At 34.3% G+C, this 24,005-nt stretch overlaps 3 protein-coding genes and 1 pseudogene across 4 annotated transcripts; all 4 read left to right on the top strand.

The window, feature by feature from the left end:
• Positions 1 to 1,932: 1,932 nt before the first annotated feature.
• LOC122578290 (vacuolar protein sorting-associated protein 41 homolog) lies at positions 1,933 to 11,783 on the top strand. Its single transcript, XM_043750219.1, has 19 exons — positions 1,933 to 2,375; positions 4,046 to 4,315; positions 4,436 to 4,615; positions 4,737 to 4,997; positions 5,868 to 6,000; positions 6,069 to 6,159; positions 6,723 to 6,825; positions 7,100 to 7,203; positions 7,314 to 7,407; positions 7,773 to 7,928; positions 8,010 to 8,072; positions 8,553 to 8,618; positions 8,820 to 9,020; positions 9,209 to 9,286; positions 9,729 to 9,848; positions 9,937 to 10,017; positions 10,446 to 10,531; positions 10,657 to 10,738; positions 11,083 to 11,783. Exons 1-19 carry the CDS (start codon positions 2,106 to 2,108, stop codon positions 11,512 to 11,514), a joined length of 2,871 nt encoding a protein of 956 aa, XP_043606154.1. The 5' UTR covers positions 1,933 to 2,105; the 3' UTR covers positions 11,515 to 11,783.
• A 798-nt stretch (positions 11,784 to 12,581) lies between these two features.
• On the top strand, positions 12,582 to 15,298 carry LOC122595799 (annotated as a pseudogene).
• Positions 15,299 to 16,662: 1,364 nt separating this feature from the next.
• Positions 16,663 to 19,217, top strand: LOC122581845. 2 transcript variants are annotated; one of them, XM_043754155.1, is made up of 7 exons: positions 16,663 to 16,935; positions 17,278 to 17,318; positions 17,420 to 17,483; positions 17,574 to 17,762; positions 18,315 to 18,386; positions 18,608 to 18,783; positions 18,889 to 19,217. In XM_043754155.1, exons 1-7 carry the CDS (start codon positions 16,783 to 16,785, stop codon positions 19,004 to 19,006), a joined length of 813 nt encoding a protein of 270 aa, XP_043610090.1. In that variant the 5' UTR covers positions 16,663 to 16,782; the 3' UTR covers positions 19,007 to 19,217. The 2 variants fall into 2 exon arrangements, with proteins under 2 accessions (XP_043610090.1, XP_043610097.1); XM_043754162.1 differs by having other exon boundaries at positions 16,885 to 16,935; positions 17,415 to 17,483.
• A 667-nt stretch (positions 19,218 to 19,884) lies between these two features.
• LOC122595791 (aspartic proteinase 36-like) lies at positions 19,885 to 22,995 on the top strand. The gene is made up of 10 exons (XM_043768237.1): positions 19,885 to 20,144; positions 20,453 to 20,582; positions 20,681 to 20,934; positions 21,203 to 21,430; positions 21,728 to 21,893; positions 21,968 to 22,041; positions 22,122 to 22,218; positions 22,311 to 22,377; positions 22,668 to 22,739; positions 22,813 to 22,995. The coding sequence occupies exons 1-10, from the start codon at positions 19,885 to 19,887 to the stop codon at positions 22,971 to 22,973; spliced, it is 1,509 nt and encodes a 502-aa protein (XP_043624172.1). The 3' UTR covers positions 22,974 to 22,995.
• Positions 22,996 to 24,005: the final 1,010 nt, after the last annotated feature.

Here is a 24,005-nt window from a genome sequence, read left to right as displayed (position 1 = left end):
ATTACTCAAATACATCTCTATAAATTGTTACTATAAATTCTTTAAAAAGTTTAAAGTTATCAAAATTGACTGATATCCCAAATTTTGTTGACGAGTAGCACCAATAAAAATAAATGTATTTCAAAAGAAAACTATACTACATGGACATAGGGGACCCATAGCACAAACTACCCCTAATCATAAGGTAGTTCCGCCCAACTGGTCAACAAGCTATAAGGCTTTAAAACCTGAGGTATCTGTGTTATAGACTCATAGTGATGTGAAAGCCCTAAGATGGATGTGTCGACTTTAAGGAAGGTTTTTGTGTCATTCTATTTTTAATGGTTTCTTTTTTTAATTGGTTATTAGGATATTATAAAGAGATTATGACATGTGAGAATAACTAACTAAACCAAAATGTCTATGTAATACAACATTCTTGAAAAGTGTCTATCTAACGCAACTAAAAAAGAATTTTGTCTATGTAATATATGAAACCAGATAAACTACCAGTAGTCAGTCACTACTTTAAAACTAGTCAATTCGTGTCCCATGTTGCACTTTGACTAACATTACGTGTAAAAAAACCATTATGTTGTTCGCTTCATTCCATGAAACTTAGGATTACAATTAGGAAAACTAAATTACTAGTAGAACAATGACAAAGTTTAGGATTGCTACTACACCAACCAACATAAACAACACTTTGTCAAACACATTCAATCTTGACTTTGTTACACTCAACTCATTCTTCGACAACTGGACTATGGATTCATCATCTTCAACTCTCATTGTATGCTCTCATTGTATGTTTCACTTCTAACTGTTTGAGTGCTTATGAGTGAATATCAAACAACAAATCCTTGTAGTACAAACTAGACAGCTCTTCAACAATAAAGCTAAAACTGATACATGTACTACTTTTTACCTGAATTAGAAAACGAATGATAGTTTAATTCAGAATCTAGATTGGAATATAGATGATGCAATACATGTACAAATACACGTAGCAGTCATGGAGATGAATGGATGGGGAAAAGGAGAAAAAAGTGTGATGGAAGGAAATGAGAAAAGTGTGGTGGACAGAAAATAATATAAATGGAGAGAAAAAATAAACGGAATATATATAGGATGAAAATGAGAGGGAAACTAACTCACATGACCTACATGGTAGCTGACATGGAGCAAAAATTAAGTAAACGGTCATTTTGTAAAGTTTATCGGTTTCATATATTACATAGACATAATTCGTTTTGGCTTAGTTAGCTACATTCGTAGTTCATAATCTCTATTATAAAATTATTGACACAAACTCCCAAAATCCAAAACTATATATCTACTATATCTATACTATCCAATAAAACATTTTGTTTTTTTTTTTAAATCTCAAAAGATGATTTGAACTACCTAAATTACCCATATTTTTTATTTACTAATTTAAACATTAATACCTAATATACATATAATACCTTTAAATCTCAACCACTTATTTTTTCTCGCTCTCATCAAATCTCAGCCACTCATTTTTCTATCTCCTTCATAAATCATTTTATTCCTCTAAATCATTCAAAATCTTTTATCTCAAAAAGCATATATCGATAAATTATAAAAATTGTATGAGTGTTCTTAAATTTTCATGCTTTTTCATTAGAGATGTCATTCGATATACTTTCGGCGAATTTTTAAATCGGAGGGCAGAGCCCGTACGGCTAAAATATTTACTATCATACTCTATGACCTATCACCTCATATGACATATCACATCCATCATGTCACTGATGCAACGCGTGGATATTTTCTCTAGTATAGTAATGTATATAATTTTTTTTTTCTTTTCGTGAATGCATTTAACATTTTTAAAACTTAAATGAAAATTGAATTATTATGAAAATGAACCCATTTATTAATTTAGATACAATTTATTATTCTTATACCTTTCTGACACACACACACACTTGAAAGTTGAAACCCGCACCCATCCAAACACGAAACTGTCCCCAAATTTGTTGGTCTCAGGTCTCAACACAAACCAAACCCCGCACCACCACCCTCCTTCATATACTCAAATCACTCAATCATCTGTATATCTCTACAACAATAAATAAAAAATCATAATTTCTCCGGCAATGTCTCCGAAGCCATCAGAGAACGGAACCGAAGGCGACGATGAAAGAGAAGAAGGCGAAGAAGATACAGAAGAAGAAGAAGAAGAAAAACAAGAAGATGATTTAGAAGAAGAAGAAGACGAGCCGAGATTGAAGTATCAGCGAATGGGAGGCACCGTGCCTTCTTTGTTATCAAACGACGCCGCTTCCTGTGTCGCTGTCGCTGAACGGATGATCGCTCTCGGCACTCATGGCGGTTCCGTCCATATCCTTGATTTCCTCGGTAATCAGGTATCCTATATCATCATCATAAATTTCATGATTAGGTTAGGTTAATTTTGGAATTCTGGTTGATTAATAGATCATTTTCTAGTAATTTGAGATCTGAAGGTTAATTGGTGTCATATATTTACTAGTGTTTGTTGCATTGCTGTTTTTTTTTTACCAGCAGTTTAGAATTAGATGTTTTTGAGTCTCCTACCGAATTAGGATGTGGTATTTGATCTCTGCAAAATGCGATCAATTTTACTTAGTGAAGCTGTTTGTGGATTTATTAGAAGAAGAATGATCAGAAGCTATCTAAACTAGCATTGACCAGTGATTTTATACATCTACTAAAAGCAACAATACAAACATTTCTCTTGATAAAAGTCGCCATATTTCGTCCCAAATTTCTTGTATAGTAGGTAATCATGCCGTTCTTCTTTTTATATGACATAATGCCCTAAATCTCGGGTTCTTATGAATTAATATTTTCAGTATATCAAGGAAAAAGTTGTTTTATATACAAGAATGAATTGATAGAAGAAATTATTCTACCTTGTGGCATGCGTTATGGCTCACATCCAGTGAGTTATTAGGTTGCCAAGCAGACGTTCAGATATGAACGAATACGCCTTGTGAGGGAAGATATTATTACATCTTGGGAATCCTGCAAATATTACTGTCACACAATAAGATGAATCTTTAATTCGTTGATTCAATCTAATAATATTTGTGTTATTGCTATATCTTTGGTTCATTTCATCTTGGTTGGCTAACTTTGGACATATGACATTGATTAAAGAAGCTGTTTTTTTAGTCACTAATCTAAGTGTTAAAATCATACAAGATTTTTCAAAGCATTCAAATACATGAAGATGAATGGTACTGTTTATTGGAGTAGTATGCAACCCATAATTTGAATTAGTCACCAATCTAGGTGTTAAAATGATACAAGATTTTTTAAAGCATTCTAATACATGAATGTGAAAGATATTGTTTATAGGAGTAGTTTGCAACCCATAATTCTAATTAGTCGGCCAGGACCAAGTTTCATCTCTTTTCTGTAACGAATATGGCCACATCAGACTTTATAGTGTCTTACAATGGCTTGACTGACATGGGATTTGGTTTCTTCATCTTAGTTGTCATAGGTCTGCAAGCAACATTGCTCATTGCACTTTAACCCATCTTACAGTCATTCGAGTCTTCTGTAGGTACTTCAACCTTACGTATGTAAATTAACATGTTTGGGATCAATTTTGTTTTTAATTGTCACAAGAGTGAGCTCATCATAGAAGTTCTGTAGTAACCATGCTTCATCATCTGTGTTAAAGTAAGTTTGTGGCTTTAGGTTCCTAATAATTCTACTCATTGAGTAGTTGTGTAAATGAGTAAATTACTGTATAATAGTTGTTTCATACTTTCATTTGAATGACAAAACTTGTAGCATATATTGCCATCATCTCACAAGAATGTTTCGTTTGTGGAAAATCTATGCAAGGTCTTCTTTTTTTTTATTTATAAATATACATTTTAATACGAGCTCTCTTTTTATTGCGATGTAATTAATGTTCACATTATTATTGTTTTCTGTATGTTTCAAGTTGGACCTTCATAAACAATGTAAATGGCCTTCTTAAAAAAACAGAGATTAATATTTGAAGTTTGAAGTAGTAGATATCTAATGTTCTTGACAGGTCAGGGAATTCCGGGCTCATACTGCTGCGGTCAATGATCTTTGCTTTGACTTAGATGGTGAATTCATTGGAAGCTGCTCAGATGATGGGTCTGTTGTGATTATCAGCCTTTTCACAGACGAGAAACTGAAATTTGAGTATCATCGCCCTATGAAGGCGATTGCAATCGACCCAGATTATTCAAGGAAATCATCTAGGAGATTTGTTGCTGGTGGGTTGGCTGGAAATTTATATTTTAATGTAAAAAAATGGTTAGGGTACCGTGATCAGGTATGTTTTGCGTATCTTGTCTTGTCATTTATTACTTTACCCTATGTTAGTTAAAAAAGGTCAGGTAATATCTCAATCCTTTACCTTCTGAAAGTATAACACAAAATATCCTTTTGGTAGGTTTTGCATTCCGGAGAAGGTCCTATCCATGCTGTGAAATGGAGAACAAGTCTAATTGCGTGGGCTAATGATGCTGGAGTAAAAGTTTATGATGCTGCTAATGATCAACGTGTTACTTTTATTGAGAGACCCAGAGGAAGCCCACGACCTGAGCTTCTAATGCCCCACTTATGTTGGCAGGCAAGAAAAAGAATTTTAATTTTACTAATGCATGTGGATGAGTGGCAATACAATTAGTTAATAGTTACTTCTTATTTGTAAAAATATTTGCAACAATTAAACCATGTTCTATGATATTCAGGATGATGTTCTTCTTGTTATTGGCTGGGGAACAGCTATAAAAATCGCGTCAATCAAAACTAATCAGGCCAGAGGTGTCAATGGGTCATATAGGCAGATTACGACCTCAAACATGAACCAAGTTGATATCGTAGCATCATTTCAAACCAGCTATTTCATATCAGGAGTTGCTCCCTTTGGTGACTCTTTGGTTGTTCTAGCTTACATACCTGGGGAGGAAGATGGAGAGAAGGAATTTAGCAGCAGTGTTCCGTCACGACAGGTATTCCATCTTTTTCTTATGCTGCAATGATTTAAATCAATTTCCTTGATATTTTTGTTTTGTTTTTTCCTTTTTGTATTCTAAGATGATAATGAATTCCCTTAGGGTTTTCTCTTCTCATTGATATCAATTTACAGAATTACAAATTACATCTGACTACCTCGAACTTATGACATATTCTAAACTAATACATATATAATATATATAACGGTCTATTATGTATGAGTATCACTGCACTTTAAGCATATGGAAGTTTGGTTGTAGTGCCTCCCCTTGAAATTAACTTATAGTTTATAGTTGGAGCTGTGCATTTATATTTTCATCAACTTCTTTTTGTAACTATTGTGATTCAATGTGGCTGTGTTACCTTCAGCTCTTCTATGGACCAGCTAAGAGTGAAATATGTCTGTGTCTTAAATATCTATGCATGAAATATGTTATTAGTAGCGTGTTAAGGAGGGCATGGTACTTATTTTCATCTATATCTTTTAGTTAATTAAAGTAGATAAGGATATGCCACTTATAAGCATTGGTGATCTGTATATCACCATATTTTATTCGTACACCACTAAACATGCTTCAAGGTGTTGTACTGTACAATAATATGAAGCATGTTTTGTGGTGTATGGTTAAAATATGGTGGTGTACTGGATATGGTAATCTATCATCAGAATGAAGATTTTTCACGCATAACCTTGTTGTATGTAGATTGTAGTATGCTAATATACATCTTGACCTCAATATACTTAATTCAATGGTTTATCCTATAGTAATTTTCCAGTTTCGAAAAGCTACTACAGAGTAAGATACAAAATGACAAATAGGTGGGTAAAGTTTTCTTGATCTCTGATTTTTTTTTTTTTAAATCAGGGGAATGCACAAAGACCTGAAGTGCATGTAGTGACATGGAACAATGATGAACTCGCAACAGATGCGTTACCTGTACTTGGATTCGAGCATTACAAGGCAAAAGATTATTCTCTTGCTCATGTGCCTTTTTCAGGTACATGTTCATGTTCACATCTTCTTATTATTATAATATAGCATGAGTACTTACAAATCTGGATTTAGGTAGCAGCTATGCAGGTGGTCAATGGGCGGCTGGTGATGAACCATTATACTATGTTGTATCTCCAAAAGATGTAGTTATTGCCAAGCCTAGGTAGGTATCACTTTTTGCATTTGTGCAGCTCCCATATGTACAGAAGAGTATTTTTTTTCTCACACCCTTCCGGTTTTGTGTCATGAGTGTGGTTCATATGACTGTCGGTCTGATATATGTAATCACAGTTTGCCATGTTTTAATCTTTTTAGTTTTGCATCCATTATCTCCTGATTATGTCCTTTATCAAATATATATGTTTCTGCTATGACATTTATATCCACGTCACTATACATGGATAGCTACAATAATAATTATTTACAAATCAGTGTTTTACCACACAGTTCCAGAGTGGTATATATCAACACATGGCAAGTATATGATGCTTTAGAAGTGATTAAAACTGTCTCGAAAGATCAATCTGTATTTTTTGTGTAGAAAAAGCTTTATCAGTGGTCATTTTTACTGATTGATGTCTACGGATCACATGCTTCTGTTAGATAACGTTTTTCCTTTTACAAGTTTGTTGTTTTGGCCTGAACGTTTTTGCCATTGGTTTAAAGATATAAAGTACATATACGATACTTTTCAATATAAAGTGATGATAATTTTCCGATTCCCAGGGATGCGGAAGATCATATAAATTGGCTTCTTCAACATGGATGGCATGAGAAAGCTTTAGCAGCAGTTGAAGCTGGGCAGGGGCGTAGTGAGCTCCTTGATGAGGTATCTTCTCTAAATTATTTGAGTTTAATATCAGTGGAGGCTAAAATTATCAAGATTTTCTCATGGTCATTTTTTATGTAAAATCGTATAATGAGTTACCGGTTTGCCTAGTCATCACTAAGCCACCTTGGAGATGCTTAAACTGCCTGCTTAACTATGATGAATATGCTGTGACTAGATAGTACCATAGTAGATATGCATACAGTAACTATGGACACTTCCATATCTAGCATATACTGTTATCAGCTTACTGTTACCATTAACTATCTTATAGGTGGGATCAAGGTATCTGGATCATTTGATTGTAGAAAGGAAGTATGCTGAAGCAGCTTCTTTATGTCCCAAAGTGTTGCGAGGTTCTGCATCAGCATGGGAGAGGTAGGGATGCCTTACATTTGGATCACCATTTACAATTTTTCTGGTAGAGTATTTTAAGAAGTATAGTTATATGAGAGACAACAACAATTAAATACAGTTACTTTTCACAGATGGGTTTTCCACTTTGCTCATCTCCGTCAGCTCCCTGTGTTGGTTCCATACATCCCAACAGAGAACCCAGTACTACGCGATACCGCTTATGAGGTAATGGGTCACCTTTTATATATTTTGTAATAGGGGGTTGGTGTGTGATGACCCGCACAGAATTTATGTTTCTTCTTTAATTAATATACTATAATATTTAATGATTAACGAGTTATTAGCGATTAAAAAATCATTATTGTTACTATAGTAATAGGAATTTAGATATTTGAATGGGGCGCTTTTGGAGGATGTATGCATCAAAAGGTTTTTTATTTGACTCGTTTGAGATGCAACACAACCCAAATTAACCTATTGATGAGTAAATGGTCGTAATTTGTACCTGTGGCTTCTATGCTATATCAGCATTGACTTTACATAAGGCATTTCTGTAAATTACTTCAACGCTTTATTCTTAAAAACTGCAGGTTGCCCTTGTAGCTCTTGCAACAATTCCATCTTCCCACAAGGATCTCCTATCTGCTGTCAAATCTTGGCCACCTGTAATATACTCTGCGGTCCCTGTCATAGCAGCTATAGAGCCTCAACTTAACACGTCATCGATGACTGATGAACTCAAAGAGGTGAGAGGAAGTAATTTGTACAATTTATATGCATTTGAGCTATTAAGCATATTAAACCTCTTAGCTTGTTTGCTATGTCAGGCACTGGCAGTGTTGTATGAAATTGATGGTCAATATGAGAAAGCTTTTGCACTTTATGCTGATGTAAGTGCTATTTGATCCCTTTACAGTAACTATAGGTGGCAAGATGTGCAGGCTGGGTTATGGGTTTTTACTGGAACAGGTTATGTTTAGTGTGTATTGAAACTTGAATTAGGTTGAACTGGTCCGCAAACATTTTATGTTCCATTTTGATTTTTTTAATATAGTTGAGCATTAACTATAATGACGTAATTTTCTGGCCCTGCAAACATTTTATGTTCCACTTTGAGCAACTTTCAACCTGTATGATCGGTCTGCCTAGTTGACATGCTCGTCTTTTATCAAATGAATTTTAATTTGACTCGTAGAGATAAAACGCAACCCAAACCGACCCATTCATAATTGATTGGGTCGGAAGTGTCACCTCTTTGGATCATAGGTATAGGAAATTAGGAATTAGCTTCTGTAATTCTTCCATTTTATGCTGTATATTTTTCTATGTTGCCATTGACTGTTTTGAGTTATTTTGAATTCTGTTTTCAGCTTATGAAACCAGATATCTTTGAATTTATCGAGAAGCATAACTTGCATGATGCCATTCGTGAGAAGGTGCGTCTTCAAACTATTTTGTGGCGCTTCAGTTTCTACTGTGAGAAATCTTATGTTGACAAGAAAATTTACTTTAGTTTGCTTATTATCTTATCTGAAGTAGAAAGTGCTTACGTTCTTAATCTCTCAAACTGGCGTAGTGGATATCTTATCCTTCTATATGGTCATTTGATTTGTGAACCTTCCATATCTTATCTACAGGTTGTTCAGTTAATGCTCATTGATCATAAGCGTGCAGTTTCACTGTTAATCCAGTACAGGGACTTGATTACTCCTGCTGAAGTTGTTACTCAAGTTCTGGGTTCAAGAAAGCAATGCGACTCTAGATACTTTCTGTATGAGTATCTGCATGCTCTACTTGAAGTCAATCCTCATGCTGGCAGAGATTTTCATGACATGCAGGTATAAACTTTAGGACTAATGTCTTGCTTTGTACATTATGGTAAAAAAAATAAAGGTTAGAGAGGTGTAATTTAAAATTTATACGATAACATTACTATTAAAGATGTATATGGTGGATTAGTCAATGTTGGGAAGTTCCAGCTTCCATCACATCAGCTTCTAACCATGCAATTGTTCTACTGAAACAGGTTGAGCTTTACGCAGAGTATGATCGAAAAATGTTGCTTCCTTTTCTGCGGAGTAGTCAGCATTACAGGCTTGAAAAGGTATGTAAAAATGATGAATGTAAATAGAGATGTTCAGATTGGCTGTTTATTTAACAGGTTAAAGTGGGTAGTTTTTGTGCGGCCGAGTTGATCTATAATAGTTGGCCTATAAAAAATTATCATTTAAAATATCTTGGTGTGTTAAATCTGATTACAAAGTTTAGAATATGTTACTGATATTCTATTTCTTTTTATATAAGATGATTTAGGAGGTCTTATACTTTTATTCACTAAAAGTCTTAAACTGTACTCTGGGTGACTTTAATGTGTTTCCTTCTAAGTTAGTTTCCGTATTACCCGTTGAACCTGTTAAATACAGTACATATATTAATTGTCCCATCTGTAAGTAAACAGATTGAAAATGTCTCTTTTATTAGAAAGTTCTAATATAATATGATTTCTTTCGTGACACTGACATTATCTTTCCAATTTGTAACATTAGGCCTATGAAGTTTGTCTTAAGAAAGATTTGCTAAGTGAGCAAGTTTTCATTCTTGGAAGAATGGGGAACACAAAGCAAGCCCTTGCTGTTATTATAGACAAACAGGGGGATATAAAAGAGGTAGCTGTGATTCTATTTTATATTGTTCCACTTAGGGTTTAAACCTCATTAGTGACCTGTGTAAATATTTGAACATGATATATTACAGGCTGTAGAATTTGTCAGTATGCAGCATGATGACGACCTGTGGGAAGAACTTATAAGACAGTGTCTAAATAAACCTGAAATGGTAATTAATGTTCACTCTTTTTGCTTTCCGTGTCCAAGTTACCATAGCTGTAAATCTGTAGCTGTTTGAAAGACCTTTACACTAATAACAAGGGATTCAATATAACCATTTATTTATGAATATAGGGACAGCTTAAAAGGAAATGGCTCAAATGGGGTTAAAGTCTCTTAATGCGGGGTTTTAAAGCATGAATCCTTGTAAAAACTAAATAATATTTTCAAAAAGATTATTGTTGGGATGTCTTTAGAAATATATTTTTGTTTTGCGATCAGCCGATACATCTGTCCGTGATTTTTTTATAAGATTTTGTACAGCTTTGGACAAAAAGTGTTTAGGGTCAAGCTACACTATGCAAAAGTTACCTGCTTTGATCCGTTGATAACCTACCCTACCCGACAATTTTTTTGACATAACATCTCTTTGTGTAGGTTGGTGTCTTGTTGGAACATACTGTAGGCAACCTTGATCCTCTCTATATTGTCAATATCGTACCCAATGGCTTGGAAATTCCTCGGTTAGTTTAGAGAGTTCTGCTTTGTTATCTTCAATTATTAGCCCTGAGATTAACTTCATTTTTTTCGATAGCTTGGTCTCTTATTTTATGACAACAATTTGATTCTTTTGATCCATCAATTTCAGGCTAAGGGATCGTTTAGTCAAGATTATTACAGATTACAGGACTGAAACTTCTCTGAGACATGGTTGCAATGATATACTCAAGGTACTTCTCAATTTACGTATTGCTAATTGCAATTTGCTCCAAAAGATAATTTGTAAAGGGTATGTTTGACCTATGTACTTATGAACGCATTGATCCGGATTATCTTTCATGTATCTATGCATTTTTAGTGTCAAATGCGTAAAAGGGTCACTTAAAAAAGGAAATGAGTACAATGAATTTCAAAGTTTCCAAAATATCTATTTATCAGTTCACTCGACCTTCTAAATGGATAACAATTATTTATAGACTTAGAGTTGATTTTAATACATGATTTGAAATGTTACCCAACCTGCCTTCCCCGCCCTTTCTATGTTTAAATTTATCAGTCAATGGGATATTTGCAGGCGGATATTGTTAACCTTTTAGTGAAATATTACAAAGAAGCAAGACGTGCAATATATCTAAGCAATGAAGAAAAGGGAACACGTTCTAACATGGACAATGGTGGTAGTAATCCAATGGACCGAGCCCCGGTCCTAAAATCAATGGAGGCAAAGTCAAAAACCAGTGCAGGCGGAAGGTGTTGCATATGTTTCGACCCATTGTCCATTCAGAATGCATCAGTCATTGTTTTCTTTTGCTGTCATGCCTACCACTTGCATTGTCTCATGGATTCTACCAATTCTATAACTACTAAAAAAGGGGCAGGAATCACATCTTCCAACTCATATTCCAATGGTGATTACATTGAGGATGAAGATGATGAAAATCCCGAAGACACCCCTACGGTTGCCTCTCGGATGAGATGTGTCATGTGTACCACGGCTGCTGGTTAATATGTGCATGTGTTATTCTTTTTGTTTTTTTCTTCTTATGATTGCAGTCCTATGTAGTATCTGTATATTATGTATTTGGTGTTTAATTTAATGGTGGCCAAGCGTAAGTGATTGGTGAGAATGAGGTTTTTTGTAGCTTAACTTGAGAGATTGACTTGTGAGAAGTTACTGATGTGTGTATGAAAGTAATTTTACGCTGCTACACTGATACTCTTGAATTACAAGAGGAGAAAGTATTATACAAGTAAAAATTCATGTGTTCGTTGTAACTAATCTTGTCAACACCCTATGCCTGTTATGTGAATTATTTTTATGACACTTTATCATTAATAATGGTGCTTATAATGACCCATTTCAGAAATTATAGGTGGTTGCTGGTATTATTTTTTTCTTTTTTTTTTTTTTAATTTTCAAACGGACGATATCAAATGGATTTAATGTTGCCTCTCTAGCGTCTTACTTATTTGATGTATTCGACCTACAAAATTCCTTTTAATTAGGTTATTATCATAATTATACATTGCTTGTAAACTTATTTAACAGATATAATTTGTTGAATTATTTAAGCAATGGACAGAATACTCGACCTGATGTACGGTATTACCTCTGACTCAACCCAGCTGACCCGCCCATATTGCAGGTACTATTTATTGGGAGCTCATTAGGTGGAACATCAACGCATCAGATAGTTGCTCGATACGAGTATACAACATGCATATTATACCATGTAACAGACTAATGAGCTTCTCTATATATGTAGAATAGAGCATTGCATTGAAAAAAATACAGTTCTCTTGTTGGAGATTCATGAAGACGGCTGTAGCTTTAGCTTTCACTTATAAACTATCGAAGTCTTTTTTTTTTTTTTTAATGAAGTCTTGATCAAACAAAGAAATTGTTATTTACTATGTTCAACCAATTTCCTTTGCCAAGGATGACGACAACAATGATTCCAGTATTAGAGAAAAAACCATGTCCTGGTGTTCCAACTCCCAAACACTACAAGCAGAACGTTTTGAATTATATATAAACGCAAACCTACTGACCCGGAACATTCAAATTTGAAAATGAACAAAACGTTGCTTCATATATTAGCCTTGGGTTTCGTGCTCATCAGAATATTTGGTGCTGCAACACGTACCATTAGGCCAAGACTAAGCATTCTGAATGAAAAGCATGTTTCTTACACAAAGTATGAAGACCCTCTTACTCCTGACTTTAAAATCTACAATTATACACAAACGCTTGATCATTTCAACTATAAGCCCGAAAGTTACACGACTTTTCAACAACGATATGTTATGAATTCCAAGTTCTGGGCTGGGGCCAACACAAGCTCTCCGATTTTTCTTTATATGGGTGCTGAGATTGATGTTGTTAACTTGGTGGGTGGTTCAGGATTTTTCAAGGACCTTGCTTCACGGTTCAATGGGCTATTGGTGTATATTGAGGTAAGCTGTAGGGTATGTTTTCATTATGATGTTTAATACTGTAACGGTCAATGGGCTATTGGTGTATATTGAGGTAAGCTGTAGGGTATGTTTTCATTATGATGTTTAATACTGTAACATTGACGTGAGAATTCCGACTCATCACGTTGAAACCTTAGATAAAATGAAATAGTTAAACGAGGTTAAAGTCATTCAATTTGAGTATTTGACTATATGTAAATACAACATGAAACTCATACCGATAGTTAACCATTATGACTCGTGCCAGACCCACCTGCCCACCCATTATGCCACTCTAAATAATAAATTGGACACATCTTTCTTAGTATTGATTATTGCGATTAAATTGCCGGTATACAGCATAGATACTATGGGACTTCAATGCCATTTGGATCCGAAGAAGAAGCATATAAAGATGCCAATAGTCTTGGATTCTTTAGCTCAGAACAAGCATTAACAGACTATGCTCAGTTGATCTTGAGTCTGAAACAAAACTTATCAGCAGAAAGTTGTCCAGTTATAGCTGTTGGAGGATCCTATGGTGGAAGTAAGCTCTATTTAATAAGATTTCACATTCTCTGACAGTTTTTCTGTCTACTATACGTAGTTACGAGTATTTCATAACAAAGAGTACAAGTAGCTGAATGCAATTTTCAAAACGAATGATAATTTTCTCATAAAAATATCCATAAACTTTTTCTTTTTCCCCACATTTTAGTGTTGGCGGCGTGGTTTCGTTTGAAGTATCCACACATCACCTATGGTGCATTTGCATCATCTTCCCCCCTTCTCTATTTTGAAGGTCTTACACCAGAAAATGGTTATGACGCAGTGGTTTCTAACGATTTCAATGTAAGCGAAATAAGTTTAATCTAAAACTAATTAAAGGTAAAGATATCATTGATACAACTTTCTATGTGCAACTACAGACTACAAGTGAGAGTTGCTACAAAGCCATTAGAGAGTCTTGGTTTGAAATTGACAGGGTTGCTGATCAGCCCAACGGGCTTTCAAGCCTTTCTCAAACATTCAATACGTGCTCGTAAGTTGTTACGACCTTTCATCGAATATTTCTTGCTTCTTTTAGGCAACTAAGTTTGTCTTATATTTTCTTGTAAATGGTTGTAACTAAGTTTTTCTTCTTAAGTCCATTGAATACGACACATGAACTAAAGGACTATTTGGAGGACAAATATGATCGTATGGCTCAAATAATTACTATGATTCACTACAAACATTTTGTGATGCATGTGATGCAATTGGTAATGAGACATCTGTTCTCAATAAAATCATGGCTGGATACAAAGCTGTTTTTGGGTCAAGTTGCAATGATGTTGTTTATGATGGTCTAAGCAAAGATTATGGCTGGGGCTGGCAGGTAGACATGCCTTATAAGTTTATAAATATAAGTTAACTTATATCAAACGCATGATTTTGAAATATGATGAATCCATTTTGCGTTTTATGTAGTCATGTACAGAAATGGTAATGCCATTCGGACGTGGAGAAAACGATACAATGTTTCAAGCAAATCCTTTTGATTTGGCTAACTATACAAATGAATGCGAAAAAGTGTTTGGTGTGACCCCAAGACCTTATTGGGCGCCAATAGAGTTCGGAGGCCATGTACGTTAACTTTATTTCATTTTCATGTTAACCATGAATCCATGACCATGAAATTATGGACTTATGTTATTAAATGGTTTTTTTTTTCTTTTTTATCCTGTTGTGTAGGGTATAAAAAGTGTTTTAAGCAAATTCGCAAGTAACATAATCTTTTCCAACGGACTGCGAGACCCATATAGCGCTGGAGGGTAAGTGTAACAAGCTACTTAGCTATGTATCCGCATACTTAATGGTGAATCATATATATCTTTTCCATAACCTTAATTACTTACAAGTTACAATGGTCTCAACGATTTAATCGGTATTAATAAGCTTTTATTTGAAATGACAGAGTACTTGAAAACATATCAGACACTATACTAGCTATTAATACAAAAGAAGGTATGTGAAACTACAAATGAGCTAGCTTTTTCAGTATCTATTGTTTATTTTATCATTAATAGAGATATGACTGTATACATTTTATATATCCTGCGCTCATACCTATATTTTATTGATGGATTTGTGTGTGTGTGTTGTTATTTGTCATAGGCCATCATTGCTGGGATTTGCAAACGCCTATGGTTGGTGACCCAGAATGGTTGATCGCACAAAGAATGAAAGAGATCAAAGTCATAGAAGAATGGTTATTTTCAAAAGCAAATAGAGTGGGAGGACGAAATATATACTCAGTTTATTCTTTACATTTTGTAACAAACTACTCGTAATATCAATAATCTGCTCATGGATAGCACTTCAAGAAATTTATACTTTTTCATGCCTAGCATTTCGTTCTTTCCATTTCCATTTTTATTTACATGTGTAACACTTTAACAGTGAGTATATGACAAGTATATATTTATATAAAGCACTTTAGGAACATACAATTTATAAGAGATTCATATTACATATTTGACAAGTAGGTTTTTTTTTTTAGTTTCTCGCTAGCTATCAAGGATTCTTATTAAATAAAAAGTCGTGTTTAGTTAAAACAAATCAAAGTTTCTAATTTGAAAAAAAACCCACTTATTGTAAAAGCTACATAGACAATCGTCTAGCTTCTAAGTTTTTGGACAATCAAGTTACATTAATACCCTTTTTGTTTCAAATAATTACCAATTAAATCCATTATTAATTACTACTCATTTTACATATTTTATACATATTTTATTAAGAATACTTTTTCAAACACTTAAATATATTTCAAAAACTTCAGTAGCTTTCAATTATAGGAATCGATATTAGTACCACACTTTTTGATTATTTTACCATATTTGTGATTATATAGGTTTTTTTATTCTAAATCCTTTTTATTATAATAAAATGAGAGTTGTGATATAGAGTTTTATCTTTTATCGCGTTACATATGTACCGGGAACCATTAAATTGTGTTTGGGGTGTTTATTGGGTTTTCTTTTTAGTTTGTAGCTGAAGTTTAAAAGGAAAACAACTGTGCGTCCTTTTTTTCTTCCGTTGAATTCATTTAGAAAGACAGAAAGACAAAGGAGTTTAAGAAGGCAATGGATAACCGGATAAGCATTGTGTGGCTACGAAAAAAAAACTATATTCTTTTTTGTTCAAATTGGTAATAATAAATAGGAAAAAGTTAATATATTTTTGACTATTTATGTATATAAATTAAAACTTGTAATCTATATATTATCATTTATGTATAAAAGAAGGGTAATGATCAATCCTCTTAACTCATTAGCCTAAAAATCATTCTAATTAATAGAATTGTAACATGTGGAAAATCAGGAGGTGAGATTAGGAAAGAGAATTAGTAGAGTACATGTGTTAACAAGTGGATATATTAAGATGATTTTTAGGAGAATTGGTTAGGAGGATTTTATATTGTTAATTTTGTGAAAACGGACAAGTCAACAGGTCACATGCTAGTTTTTTTGTTAATAAACAAAGTGTGCTTTTAAAAAAGGTAAAATTTTTAAAGGATATTACTAATTTTATATAATCGAGTTAATAAACAAAACGTACATCTCGGCAGTACAGCACCCCTTTGTTTAGATAGGCTTAAACTACATTGTAATTGGGCCTTCTAACGACCCAAATCAGACTTTCATAATTATCCGGTCGGTACCCAATAGAAATTTATCAGATCTATGGATCTTATTTCGGGTCATCTCTAAAACCTTTGCCCCAAAATACTGCTATACAGACGCCCATATACATATCTCAGTCTGTAAAGAAGAAGATGTTACGGTTGAAACAGCTGACGTCACCGAGATCGGCGGTTACCCTGACTTCACGACTATCCTTATTATTCAGAAAAGAAGATCGTAATAATAAAGAATTTCGTGTAGCAGCTACACGTTTCACCTCAAATCGGTTTCTTCATTTCTATCAGGTATTATTATATTATTATGTTTTACACTTTTACTTCTTTTTTTTTTCTATATTCAATTTCCACTTACACCAAACCCTAGGCCTAAAGGACGTCGTTTTAATTGAAATTTTATACGTATCAAGGTTCAATTATTATATGTGTTATATCTTAAAATACTTAGGTTTACAATTTGTTACAATTTTTTATGAAGTCATATCACCTGATTTATAATTATTTTATAGTGATGTGAATTGCCAAACTGCAGTTACTGTGTGTGTGTGTGTTTTTTCTGTATTAGAAATTTCAATGTATTCTTTTATAAAATGTTGCGATTTGTAATGAATACTAAAAATATGAATGCAGATTGGAAATAAGGATGCAATCGAGAAAGAACGTGCTCGGCTGTAAGTTTTGTGATTCGGTGTTTGTGTTAACTTTTAGTTAGTTCATGAGTAAATTGAATATATTGTAAGCTGTGGTTGAATATATTTGTGATTTAGGGCAGTAAAGATGAAATGAATAGAGGATATTTCGCTGATATGGCGGAACTCAAACAACACGGCGGTAAGGTAAATATATTATGTGATTGTTTAGTATATCGAGAATCCTTGTTATGGTCTAATATGTGATCTGAGACGGCGTATGCTATGTATATGCAGATTGCTACTGCGAATAAGGTTCTTATTCCAGCTATGGCGGCTGTCAAATTCCCTCAGCTACAAGTGTCTTCCTCAAATGGAAATTCTTTTAAACTGCCGATTACTACTTTTGGAACCGATGCTGGATCATTGAAAGCTGATGCCCCCAAGGTGACCTTGATGTGTCTTTCATTTCGTGCAGCTTCACAGGTTTTCATACCGTTTTCATTTCTCTTACTAATAGCTGAATCAATCGTGTTGATCTGAGGCAGTACCAAGAGGGAGGCAGGACTGGGGCAGGACTGCTGGACCAGTACCTGCTCCCTCAAATTGTTTAAAATCAAAGGGAAAAAAAAAAGCGAAAATATGGTTTGCCCCTGTATTGTTAAATATTTAATCTATGAAAAACTTAATAAAGAAAGCTTTTGGTTGAATTGGCTAAATGGCTCCCCTTTGTATAACTTGCCGACGTTCGAATCCCGCACAAGATGTTTTTAGTTTTTCTTCACTATATCTGTAAATTTGATATTCCAAAGATTATGGATTTCTACTAAATATTCTACAAAAAATTAATTACTTAAATTCCAAAAATTTGGTTATAATATAAACTAAACCGGGAAGGACTCAATGATATTTGACCCGACCTGACATGACACACACCTTAAAGTTTGACTCTCGTAAATTTCCTGGTACTGCCCCTGATTTCGATCATGATGGTTTACATATTTATTCAGTGGGAACTAAAACACCATTTTGTTACAGGGTATGAATGATTCTTGGAGTGCTCCATTTGTTGAGACGTTCAGCAACTCAGATAAAGTTCAATTATATGAGGTATAAGATTTTTGTTATGTCTTTTTTTCCAACTCAAGCTTTCTTGCATCTTTTTTGAGTTGCATTGTAGGGACATAGTATTCACCTTTCTTATCTTAGGATCAGCTAGAGTAAAAGGGCTACAGGGGATAATTTCAAAAATAATCATATGAACTAAAAATTGTTTTTTGGACAATGAACAGACTGAGCAGTATTCCTTTCAATTTTTAATTATATTTTAGGTATCCTTCATCGAATCGTGGCTGTTATCTCTGGCCCCTATGAAGAAGCTGCTACTTCTCATGTTGAAGAAGTCAAAACCCCAAGAAAATGGTGTATTGCAGAAACAAATAGCATATGCTTTTGGTGACCATTATTATTTCAGAAAAGAGCTGAAAATACTGAACCTTCTGACTGGGTACCAATCTCTTGACTTCGTTGTATCTTTCAAGTTGGCTTTATGAAATATTGTCCATATATAAATAATAAATTATACACAACTGTTATTGCCCATGCTCTACAGCTATATGTTTTTGCTCGACAAATTTGGTAGAATACGTTGGCAAGGTTTTGGATTGGCAACACCAAACGAATTGTCATCACTTCTATCTTGCACTTCGCTTCTCCTGGAAGAAGAATAGTTGTCTAAATGGTGATGCTTCAAGGACTTCTGCTTTGAAGGATGTATATTTTGCATTCATCAGATTTGAAAAGGGAGAGTTAAGCAGGTTTTGTTTTTTGTTTTTTTGTAGTTGTTGAGAATGACACGTCCACCATTTGGTTCCAGACATTGTTAATAACTATCTTTCCCAAAAGAAAATTATATGCAATACGAATTTGCATCTTAAATCACATAATGTAGTATTGGAACATTCTAATCATATTTGCTTTGTGCTACTTCAGTTTCGTTTTTATTTCATAACCATTAATGTTTTAGCAAATTGAGCTACCACCTAGGTGGCTTTGTGCTACTTCTGTTTCATTTTACTAGATGTATGTCTTGTAGACCGTCAGGGAAACGGTTTAAAAACGATCACGAGAGACCTTGTTATTAATCGTAAACATAAATCAAGACTCTACCTCCCTGATAAAACCTTATCCTTTTCATTTTATTTCAACTGAAGAATTACTATTTGAGATGCAAAAAGTCAGGTATCTGAATAGTTGGTTTCCATTTATCTAACTGAATTATTATAAATAGAAAATCAAGATTTCAGGTGCGAAAGGTAAAATAAACGAATAACCTATGGACCATCAATGTTAATTATATGAAGTTAAATTTTAATGGGTCTGATAGGTATCATGGTCTTCTCAAATATAGGAGTCCTTATATCATCGTATGTGCATTGAACACCAATTGTTTTGCAAATAAAAAATATACGTTTCACGTTTCATGACATTATCCATTTTTAAACCCACATTATCTTGAGTCTATTCATGTAATTATCAATCGAGACTTTTTTCGAATTCTTGTTGTTTGATAAAAAGGCAAAGGGCCGGCCGACAAGTGACTTAAAGGATGCAGTTTGCTGGAATTCCAGCACGTTTAAAATTGTTTGGTGTTGTGATTGTGTTGTTGCAAGGGGTGATGGTTCTTTGCACGTCTCCCGTGAGTCTTAAGCTAGAGAGAGCTTTTCCACATAACGATGAGATGGATTTGAGTGAAATAATTGATAGAGATCGTTCAAGGCATCATAGATTCTTGAAGCAACAAGACTCGCATACAAAAGATGTTATCGATTTCCCAATTCAAGGCACTTATGATCCTTATCGTGTTGGGTAGTTTTTGATTTATTATAGCACCGTGCATCTCTAGATTCAACAAATGGATTTTCATTTAAATTGAATGGTAAAGAATATGAAGCGTGTGGCGTTAAGTTTGTTTAAGAAAATGTAAGAAAATACATAAGTATGTTGCTATATTGATAAAAGGCCAAAAGTACATTGCATTTTGTTCCAATTTGCATTTCTGAAATGCAAATATTTAACCTTAATGTGATAAGAAAGATGAGCAAGTTGTTAAGATATTGATATATTGTAGCTTGGTTATTTGGTGCTTAATCTGTAAGATCCATTTCTCTATGCAGTCTCTATTATACAAAGGTTCAATTGGGTTCTCCTCCTAAGGAATTTTATGTACAAGTTGACACCGGAAGTGATGTATTGTGGGTCAGTTGCAAAGATTGCACAGGTTGCCCTACGTCGAGCGGACTCAAAGTATTATATAACTTGCTCCCTTCCGTTATGATTTATCGTGGATGAATATCATATGACTATATGGTGACATATATCATGTTTTTTTCTTACCAAAACAGGTTCCAATTGTATTTTATGACCCTTCAAGTTCATCAACATCTTCTTTGATATCCTGTTCAGACGATAGGTGTACCTTAGGAATCCATGCTACTGAGGCAGAATGTTCAAGTTCAAAGTTTAAGTGCACTTACAAACTTAAATATGGAGATGGGAGTGCGACATCAGGATATTATGTGTCGGATTTAATCCATTTGGAAATTATGTCTGATGATAAAAACCCATCATCAAACGCTTCGTCCTATGTTATGTTCGGGTGAGTCAACAATAGATGTTTGGATGTGCGTTTTGAAAGTGATTATTTGATAGTGAATAAATAGATTCAGACTATTTAAAAAAAAAGCAGTAAATAGACAAGCCATAGAGAATAGTATTTTGGTATGCTCCTAACATGTAAAGTCAGTAATAATGAGAATATATCAGTTTCAGAACGCAAATCCGAACACCCCCTTAATGGAATAACCCTTCTGCCCTTCATAATGTCTTGGTGAAGCCCTTGCTGATCTAACAGAGTTATGAAACAGTTGCAGCACATCTCAATCTGGGGAGTTGTCTAGATCGGAACGAGCTGTCAATGGGATCTTTGGATTTGGTCAACGAGGTTTATCTGTTATCTCACAACTTGCTTTACAAGGGGCAGCTCCAGATGCATTTTCTCATTGTCTTGTTGGTGATGGTGATGGCGGTGGTATTTTGGTTCTTGGTCAGATCATGGATCCAAAGATGGTCTATTCACCACTCGTCCAGTCACAGTAAGTTTTACTCGTATTTTCTTATTGACTTGTATCAAATAGATTTATCATTGAAATGATTTTTGACATACCAAGTCACTAATTCCTAAAAGAATACATTTTTTTAGTTGAAACCTAAAAGTGTTGCTGGATAAACTGAGCTGTCTTAACCCAAGAGATGATCTACCCGCTTTGACCTGGATCATTTTCTCAGCACTGCCTTATACAGACACATTTTTTAGAACGAAATTGATATTCTCTAGAATGCTTGTTAAGCATTGAAAGGTCATTTATACGGTATATTTTTATAATTGGCAGACCACATTATAATTTACATCTGAAGAGCATTGCTGTTAATGGCAAAACACTGTCAATTGATCCATCTGTTTTTGAATCATCACACAAGCGAAAAGGGACCATAATTGATTCCGGGACTACTCTTGGATACCTACCAGAAGAGGCCTATGATCCTTTCGTGGAAGCTGTAAGTATAAAAGGACAATGCCATTAACTTCATTTTATTCCTAACTATTTAACAGTTTTGCACAATGTTTGCAGATTACGAAGTCTGTTTCTCAATCTGTCCAGCCTTTTGATTCAAAGGGATATCAGTGTTATATAACTAAGAACAGGTTTCGTGGTTATCTTACTTACGGAACATCTTAATGAATTTATTAATACTTCCTTTAAAAAATGTTATATATGATTTCAGCCTCTCTGAGATGTTTCCCACTGTGAGCTTAAATTTTGAGGGTGATGCTTCAATGGTTTTAAAACCTGGAAACTACCTTTTAAAGCAGAGGACCACGGTATTGCTGGCTACAGAATATTACTTTTTCTAGTAAAACAATCAAATGTTTTTCTATTTTTGCTAATATGATCAAGACCTGCATCTGTTTAGGATGGTGAATCAGCATGGTGCATTGGTTTTCAGAAGGTCAAGGGTCAAGGCCTCACAATTTTAGGAGGTATAAGCATCGACACATATACTAACGAATGGGTCGATTTGGGTTGTGTTATCTCAAGTGATTCATAATGATATAAAATATAAATAGCTGCATGGGGAACAGGTGAAACGGGTTGAAAGTCGTCCCATAGCTATTTTTAGCACATACCAAGACTAATATTCTAAAATGTCATTTGTTTTGCGGATCAACTCGGTCTTTTTTGATCCGTTGTCGGAGTCACCCCTCTTGCCACCTCATATATATTTTCTGAACTTTTAAATGCCTTGTAAAGCGTTTCTCATATCATGCAGATATTGTTCTGAAAGACAAGAGTGTTGTTTATGACTTGGGTGGTCAAAGAATCGGTTGGGTTGATCATGACTGTAAGTCCAACTATTCGACTTTTTAACATAATGTAAATACAACCTGCTATAAGTTTTCTAATCGTACTTTCAGGTAAGACACCTGTTGATGTGTCTACTAAATCAAGTGACCGTCGAAGGATGTCAAATGCTAGTTCACTGCAGAATACACTATACAAGCTAACTCCTTTCATGATTTTTGCTTCCATATTACATTTATTGGTATTTAGTGATTTCTTCAGCATAATATCTTAGTTTTCACAACCATTATCCAGATTTTGTATGACAATAGGCAGCTTGATTCACATTCTTAGCATAGGAAGGAACAGACAGGCTCACTACAAAGTTATACACGTAAATAGATACTAGGCGCAAATGTAAATGTTGTAAGTTCAAGAGTAGAGAGTTTCCTGTATAATCTTTATGTGCTTTCTGGTTGTTGTCATTTCATTCCCTTTTTAAAATCTCAAAGAAACATCATGACCGTTGAAACATTCTTCAAGTTAAAAGACGATAAATATGTTGAGAGACGTTGCTCTGCATTATAATCTGAATCTTGGCGTTCCTTTGAATCAAATTGAAACTTGGAACGAGGATTAAGAATAGGTGGACTTAGAATCTAAACCACAAAATCAAATCAGAAAAATATTCCAAAAGTGTATATCTAAAAACAGTATAACACAAGCTTCCACCCTCATTTCAGACCCAACAAACCACTATAGTCATCAAACCAAGATTCAACCACCAAGTCGCCAAAATGTGAAGACTTGACCAATATTGTGAAACCAAGATCCAACCATATACACAAAAAGCTAAACAAGACATCCAGACTCAACAATAGAACATAACCGACTCCACACTGTCTTTAACCATTGGAAGGTCACGTACATCATTAGTCCTTTCTTTGGTCCCCCTCTCATCAGATTCACTATCAGACATCATGCCTTCTGTGTAGTAGCGTGCCCTATAGGCTATCAAATGAGCGAAATCTGCTGGAGAAATTGTAAGAGAAAATCATCACATGAATAATCCCATTAACAATACCTACAGAGACCGACCTTGTGCACCTAGCATATCTGAAACGAGATATAAAGTTATACGCTGGTCGTGGACAAGGTCACCATCTTCATTCAACTTCCCCATTAATCATAAGTTTTTTTTTGTAAGAGTTAAGAATAAAAAAGGTTTGGAAGTTTTGATATTGGGCAAACATATAATAAATCATTGCCAATTTGCAACTAATGTGGTTTTCAAAGTATTAGTAGTTTTGTAATCTCTATGCATGAT

This window comes from Erigeron canadensis, chromosome 1 (assembly GCF_010389155.1).
Source record: "Erigeron canadensis isolate Cc75 chromosome 1, C_canadensis_v1, whole genome shotgun sequence".
Taxonomy (NCBI): domain Eukaryota; kingdom Viridiplantae; phylum Streptophyta; class Magnoliopsida; order Asterales; family Asteraceae; genus Erigeron; species Erigeron canadensis.
Note: the sequence above shows the minus strand (reverse complement) of the source record. Positions and strands in the feature narration are given on the sequence as shown.